The sequence below is a fragment of the Mus caroli genome, chromosome 13 (assembly GCF_900094665.2).
Source record: "Mus caroli chromosome 13, CAROLI_EIJ_v1.1, whole genome shotgun sequence".
Lineage (NCBI taxonomy): Eukaryota > Metazoa > Chordata > Mammalia > Rodentia > Muridae > Mus > Mus caroli.
In genome coordinates, this window is record NC_034582.1 from 70,972,577 (window position 1) to 70,980,774 (window position 8,198).

The 8,198-nt window shown below is 39.1% G+C and overlaps 1 protein-coding gene across 2 annotated transcripts in view; it reads right to left on the reverse strand.

The window, feature by feature from the left end:
• Positions 1–8,198, reverse strand: part of Fam81b (family with sequence similarity 81 member B) — a 65,108-nt gene that overhangs the window by 30,867 nt on the left and 26,043 nt on the right. For both annotated transcript variants that reach the window (XM_021180659.2, XM_021180658.2), the window contains exons 5-6: positions 7,950–8,068; positions 452–581 (exon numbers count right to left, since the gene is read on the reverse strand). In XM_021180659.2, coding sequence (XP_021036318.1) covers positions 452–581; positions 7,950–8,068 — 249 coding nt within the window. The remainder of the gene's footprint in view (positions 1–451; positions 582–7,949; positions 8,069–8,198) is intronic.

Here is an 8,198-nt window from a genome sequence, read left to right on the forward strand (position 1 = left end):
AGGCTTGAGTAAGTGCCTCCCTTTGGGAGTTTTGGAGTCTTTCAGTATAAGATCTTTTCATAAAAGATCTAACCCACCACAGGGTTTAAATAGATATGTAACATTATCAGTGACACAAATGTTGGGCCTTTAGTAATAATATCTCCCAGGAGAACTGCTTTTGTGTATAATTCTGAGCTCCAGAGTGTGTAAGGAAGCCAGCAAGTGAGCAAATATCAGCAGTGAAGGAAGCAACCCATGCTCACAGTAGATGCCTGTGCTGGGACACAAGTGGCACTCATTTAATGTTTGTTGGTTCAACTGACTGAACTAATAACGTATATGAATAAGCTTCATGTTAAATCTTTCAAGGTAAAGGATTCTCTTTTCTGTGTAGGCCTTTTGATGAGCTATCACAATACTGCTGATAGTAGCTTGCAATGCCCTACAAATCCTATCTCTTTCCAGTTACCTTCACATCCAAGTTCTTGGAAATGGTTTCTAGGGAAGAAGCAAGTTCTTGAACTGATTTCTCCATCTGTCGGCACTCATGCCTGATGAACTGGATGTCTCCGGACAGCTTCACAATGCTTGAATCACATCTAGGGTCAAGATGGAAATCTGCGTGAGATCAGCAGGCTCACAAACTGTAAAATCTACAGTATGATCTAGGCATTCACTTAACACCAAATTTCTCCAGTTCTTTGAATAACATGTTGGCAGATATGAGAAGGGGTATGGAGAGATGGAGAGAGGCTATCTTGGTCACACTGGCTCAGTCACAGCATCGAGGTACTGTAGGAACACCATGGGGAGTGGAAAGAGACTGCATTTCAGCTTCACAAAATTGTCTTTTCTTTTCCCTTCCTTCTTTCCTTCAATCATTACTTTCTTCTTTCTCTTCTTCTTTTTTCTTTTCTCTGTCTGTCTGTCTGTCTGTCTGTCGGTTTCTCTCTCTCTCTCTCTCTCTCTCTCTCTCTCTCTCTCAGACACACACACACACACACACACAGAGAGAGAGAGAGAGAGAGAGAGAGAGAGAGAGAGAGAGAGAGAGAGAGAGAGAGAGAATATCTTACTATGTACCTCTGACAGGCTTGGAACTTGCTATGTAGACCAGGCTGGCCCTGAACTCACAGAGATATATACATGCTTTGCCTCCTCTGTGCTGAAATGTACCACCTTGCCTGGTTAAGCTAGGTGATTTTTATAGATTTTGGTGTTTGGATATTATATTCATTTACCTATGGTTAGGGAATTATGATAATTTTTCCTTTTCTCTATCAAGTTCTGAATCTACTTTCTTTTCTCAGCTGCCAATTGCCAATTTCCCTTTTGCTAGGAAAAAAAAAAGTCTCAATCAAACAAAATATTCTACTCTATCCTCAAAAATCAATGTCCAATTCTCTTAGCTCCTAACAAAACTTCCCTTCCTGAACTTGTCTCAAATTCGTGTTGTCTCATGGGGCAAAGGCAATTCACACTGCCACCTGAATGTACATCGGTCCTTAGGCTGCACTGAGTATTTTAGGAAAGGAATTCTGTGTGTGTGTGTGTGTGTGTGTGTGTGTGTGTGTGTGTGTGTGTGGAGAGAGAGAGAGAGAGAGACAGAGAGACAGAGAGACAGAGAATGGCAGAGAAAACATGGAACCTTTCTCTTCTGTGTCTCAAGCTTCTCTTGGGGATGCTCCTTGCTGCCTTAAGGATCAGTTTCAGCTGTTGCTCCTGTTTGAATGAATTTGAAGACAGAGCACCAAAGAACTGCCCTTCTATAAGGCTGAGCTCTCAGACCCTCTCAGACAGTTGTCATGCTATAAAATAACTGCCATCAAGTCATAGCCATTTACTAGGAACTGCAATTTCATTTTTATCATGTCAAATAACATAGTATCTTAGGACTACTAATAGTTTGTAAGCCCCAGAGCTAATATTTTTTCTTTAAGAGTTTTGGAGCCAAAAGTGAATTAAGATAGTAATCTTGTCTAGCATTCTGTGAAGGAAGGCTATGGTTGGGAGGCAGGAGGCTGTGGGAGACAAAATTAGGAGTCAGTCTGATCAAGAACAAGAACCATATACTATGCATCCATGTCATGGTCAAAACTGTTGTACAGAGTTGTGTATAGAATCTATAATCGTTGGAATGGCAACTCTGTTGTTGGTTGGTTTGTTAGGATGCTCTCGTGTGAATCCATGTTGAGACCATATAACCCCCAAGCGTACAAAGGAGTTGCTGCTGATTCCACTACTTCCTGTCCCCTTCTGCCACACTCTCCTTACTTCCCAAGCTCTGGGACAGCTGGTGTGCACAATGCGGGTTGCTGACTAAGAAGCACATAGACCAGGCTTTGGGCCTTTCCTCTGCTACTTGTTAGGTTTGTGATATGGAATGAGTTTCTTAACACTTAAGTTTTGATTTTCTACACTGAAAAAGTAGTTGTTCAGGGGCCAATAATGCTAAACTGATGCATTGTAACAGATGCATAATTTTTACCCCACACTACTAGGAGATGATAGACTCATTGGCAGATGTGTGCCTATGCCTTCTGAAATGCTGCTTGCTCAACCCCCAGGACTCTAAGTAGCCTTCCCAATAGTATTTCTTACTGGTGCTATTTAAGGACAGGAGGTTGTGATGAGTGAATTATTTAGACAGTTCTTGGCACTCTAAGAGCATAGACATGGGCTTGGCAACTTATTTACCTATTTGACAGTGACTCCTGACTTCCTCACAAAGCCTAACCACAAAGCTGAAATCCAAGGTTGACCAGAGACTTCTGAGAGCAGTGCTTTCTATTCCCTGGGGCTGTTCTTTGTGTCCATCCTTTTCTAGGATAATTTTACTACTACAAGCCCATTATAAACCATGTTGTCTGAGGCTGGCTGTCTTTGTAGATATAAAACCCACAGATATGAGGGCTGGCTGTGTACTTCTTTATTACAGGAGATAATTATTTCTAAAATAAGGTACCTCAAAAGCCATCACAGACAGGAATGGCTGGCGTTCTATACTTGCCATCTCAACTGCAGACAGGGTCTGTTGCCCATACTTCCCCAAAGCAGGGGCAGGAAGAGATAAAAATAAATTTATATATCTACCCCTTTGGCATTTCTGTAAACATTTTGCTCTTCTAGAATGTCAAATTGTATGGTACTTGAGTTGTGTTCTCTAACTAAAAACTCTACAGTTACTGCATTTTCATTATACACCATGGCACCGCCATCCCACCATTCCTTTAATTTATTTCTTGGTTGGTCAGATTTTGCTTTTCTGATTTTAAAAGGAGAGCTCAAGCATACATGGATACTTACGTTTTTAAAGGAGGCAGTCTGCTCTCACACACATGGAAAAATGACTTAAGGCAGTATTTTTCTTTCATTCTTATTTTGTCTAGAAGGCTGAGGTGCACCTTCTTTCAACTCTGTCCCATAACCTTCTGCTTTTATATAGAGATTTAAAAGAGCTGTGATTAAGCTTCCTAAGGCCACTTTCACATGCCCTTCTGTTTTACAACTCTAAAACTCTCTGGTATCCCTCATGGTAATGGGTTCACATTTTAAAGAGAAAAATAACTTCATTGAAGATTTATGTGTGAAAAGAATTTATGTGTCACCTTTAGACAGAGTCACATATAAGTTCACAAGTTTTTCATTTCTCTTAGTTTCTTTGAAACTGGGAGACATTGAGTTTGTCTTGCTTTCTATTTCTGGGCAATTCTGTTCATGAAGTATATTCTCCAGCCTTTTGGAGTCTGTCTGTCTATCTATCTACCTACCTACCTATCATCTAACACTATCAATCTATATATAATCCATCTCCTTATCTATCATCTATCATATCTATGTATTGATCTACTCCACATTATATTAAAAGTGAAAGTTTTTTTCCTTTTAAGTTTTCCATTAGCTCTGAGATATCTTGAAGGAGAGTTGAGCAAAATGTCTTCATTCTGTCCTGTATAGACAGAAATGTTCTCTCTCAACTTTTATACTCGAAGTACATGATTATTGCTTTGAATCACAAATCAACATGATTTCTCATTTAAAAAAATATACAAGTTTGATTTGTAGTCCTAATGAACCAAGCATGGCAGTGGTTTGGCCACTGGCTGCTGCTGCTGCTACAGGCTGTAAGTTATGACCATTCCTGTGGGTACCCCGTGCTCACTCACCTTTATCTGTTTTGTACTCAAGACCAATCTGCCAGAAGAGAGATATCACAGGGAGGCTGTACCACAGTGAGAAACTCACTTCAAAGGAAGTATCAGCTTTTAAAATACCAATACATTGGGATGGGGGAGAAGTAAAAATCCAAGGAATTAGAACTTTAATTAAGTATTAAATATTAAACTTAAATATTGAGGCTGATTAATGAAACACTAAAGTGCTTGCTAGGAATTATGTTAAAATAATTAACTTAATTTCACTTATGGAAAATGGCAAATGCTAATTAGAATTTAAATGACTGAATGTGGAAAGGCAGTAATCAAGATGCCTTGGCTTATCCATTAGTCTTTTTTTTTTTTCTTGGCCAAAAAAAAAAAAAAAAAAAAAAAAAAAAAAAAAAAAAAAAAAAAGCGGGGGGGGGAAGAAAAATCTAAGTCTGACAAATTCTAGCCAGAGTTTGTCTNAAAAAAAAAAAAAAAAAAAAAAAAAAAAAAACACAGAAAAGAAGCAGGAGAGGGAGGAAAAATCTAAGTCTGACAAATTCTAGCCAGAGTTTGTCTCAGGTAACCAAATAGTCTTCAGAATTTTCCACAGATATTAGACATTTCAAGGAGAAACAAGACCTTGCCCTATGGATACTACTTAAGATTGAGGATGAAGGCTTAGAAAGTACTGGAGACAGTGGCATGTACTGGCAAGTACCCATACATCCAGGTCCTTGAGAGGAGCAAGTGGGAAATTAGTCGTTTCAGCTCTCCTTAGTAATACAGCAGAACTCTGTCTCAACACATGGAGAAAGACACAGAGAGAGATAGAGAAAGACAGAGAGACAGGAAGACATAAAGAAAGAGAGACAGAGGGCAATAAAGAGGAATGGAGTTCAGTAGTAGATAGAGAATATGGTTAGCCTGGGAACAGTCCCTGGGATTTGACTCCAAAATAATATTTAAAAATAAATTAAATTGGAGCAAAGGAAAAAGAATGTCACATCTTCATGATGTTATTCTATTGATTTCTGAGTTACTTAAAGAAAAAAACAATCTCTGTGTGTGTGTCAGTGTGTATGAGTGCCAGTGCGTGTATAGGTGTGTGTGTGTGTGTGTGTCAGTATGACATGTGCTAATGCTTACCTGTGAAGATTAAGAAATCACTTCTCCCCTTCTACTCTGGGTTTGGAGATTGAATTCAGGTCTACGGGCTTAGTCTACAAACACTTACACCTACTGGACCATCTCTCAGGCCCTTAGCTACTTTGAATCCATTTGTTCTTTGCCTTATATACAAAATAGAATTTATAAGAAAAAAATAAGCATTTAAATGTTATCAGTATACCACCAAACTGAACCAAATCATATTTCATTCAAAAGGAAGTGTTTGTTGCTTAAGTTTTCAAAAACCTATTAAGTAAGGCCGGCCAAAGGTTCGTTCATGTTTATCGTATTACGTTTTTTTATAACCCACCCAAATCTAAACATTCTTTTGCATGTATCAGATATTGTCTAATAAACATAGAATGATATATAAATATTGTATTTATTTACTAAGTCTCTGGATTATCAGTTAATTTTTCTCTGATGACTTCCTAACCCTGAACATTATTTCCTAAACAGTATTGTATTTTTAGGGGAATAAAGCAACATCTCAGAACCATAGAATCCTTCCCAGTACTGCTAAGTTATTTGTGTTGGAGGACAACAAAAATCCAGGGCACCTCCCCTATCTCTGCCCCTAAGCTTCCCCTTTGAATGCCTTGCTCATTGCCTAAGATCCTACTGGTTTCTCAGAAGGGACACTTTTGGGACCAATGCACCTTCTACTTATTTGTCCTACCTGCCTCTCATTTCATAATTTTTTACTTTGCAGATCAAAATTTTGGGTGTATTCTGAAACCTTTGACATGTATTCCTCTGTCCTAATTAATGTTGATTCATGTAGTAATCCTATAGATTCTATTTTCCTATGTCTGTCCTCTGCACTAAACAGCTATGACTAATGATGTAGTTCAGGGCCTACCTACCTCTACCCTGGGCTGCTGCCATAGAATGCATCTAATTTCTATGCCCTTGTTCCATATGTACCACCAATTCAGATATTATTAGAATGCCATTACCTTATCTAAAATCCTTTTCTAGCTATTTACAGTCTTTCACATGGAGTTCAAACACTTTACGTTGGCCTACAAAGTTCCTCATTTTCAATTTTTATTGTTTCTTTGACATTATCTCCCATCTTTACTTGAATAAATATGCCAACAATATCATAACTGGAACACTGTCCCCAAGGTCAGGCTTGGGACATGCCCAGCAGACCTTCCCTTTACTCTTCTTCAAGCCTTTCCCTCCTGTGTGAAGTGTCTTTCCCACCTCTCTTGGATCATTACTACAGATACTTTGGAGTCTGTTCTGAGTCTTGCCTTCTTGAGCTGCCTCTTCTGCTCAGTCTGGCTTGAACACTGTCACAGGACACCAGGCTTGCAGGGCAGTATTATCCTCATTGCTGGCAAGCTGTTGATATAGCTGGTTTTGCCCGATGGACATTGAAGAGCTACTAAGAAGGGATGTGTTGTGAATCTTAGCCTGGTGTATTGTAAATGATGAATTAGTAAATGAGTTGGTTTTGGTTTTTGTTTGTTTTGCAATTGGGTCTTTTGAAGTAGCCCAGCTGTCATAAAACTCACTCTGCAGACCAGGCTGGCCTCAAAGTCACAGAACCCCACCTGCTTTTCACTGAGTACTGTGATGAAAGATATATGACACCAGGCTCGACTATGAATGCATTTTGTTCAACTGATGAAATACATATCCTAGAATTCTCTGACTTAACTCTCTGTCCTCTCAAATCCAAGTGCTGCTAGTATGATAAAATTAAGAGGCAAGGCCTCTGACAGGTGGTAGGCAATGGAAGATGAATAGAATCCAAGCCCTTATGGAAGTCTTCAGGTGTCTGACACACAAGGACACACAGGCTGGAAGATGCAGCCCTCACAAGACAGTGGAATGCATTGTCCTGGAGTATTGACTTCCCAGACTCTGAAACTGAGATACACTTGAGTGTCTGGTTCTTTTAAATACCTAGTGTTGGGTGTTCTGTGATAGCTGCATAGATGGACTAAGACATTTGACTTAGATATCAGCCATCCAATTCTCATTGGTGATTTACACGTTGGAACGAATAAGATGAAGGTGGAAAATTCAAAGAACAGGAAATAGAATCTGGCAAGAGATATAGAGATGGAAGATAGCTGTGGTAACCCACTCACAAGTAATTTCTCATGTGCCTGTCAAGGTAGTCCCGTCATTGACATTCCCTAATTTCTGATGTATCTATCCATATTTCTACCATTGTCATTATCTATAGATTGTTCTCCTGTATCACACATTATTAACTCTTGATTTAATTGTCATACAAAAGATGTTACTGAAACCTTTTTCTGTTTGGCTGATTTGTAATCACTGCACACTTTAAGTACTTTATTTCTCAGAAGTACTACATGTGGTGATTTTGTGTCTTTATATGGGTGTTCTGAGAATAACTGTTGGCACCTGGGCAGGAGAAGTCTGTAAAGACAAGACTCTGGTAACTTCTAGTAGAAAAAACAAAAACAAAAACAAAAACAAAAACAAAACAAACCTGGGTATTCTACGTAAGGGTTAATGGAACTGACAGCAAGCATTCAGACTTTCAATGTCACCCACTTAGCTTGATGTAAACTGTTTTGTTTTTTTTTTTAATGTAAAATTCTTCTGACAGATATTCACTAGCCAACAGCTAGCTGGAAAACCTGAATTAAACATGCTTCTTCTCACCTGGCTACTCTTCCCCGAAGGTCTCCAACTCCTTGTATGTGTTTGATGTTTAGATCCTGCACTGCAAAGTTAGTTCCTGTGGCCACCTGGTCTCGGATTCTTATTTGGTCTTCCAGGAGCTGTAATTTTGAGGTAAGATCATCATTAATTTCCAAATTCTCATGATAAGGAAACATCACTAAAATCCATATTAAACTGGTTACACAGATGAGATGAGAGGGAGAGGGAGAGGGAGAGGGAGAGGGAGAG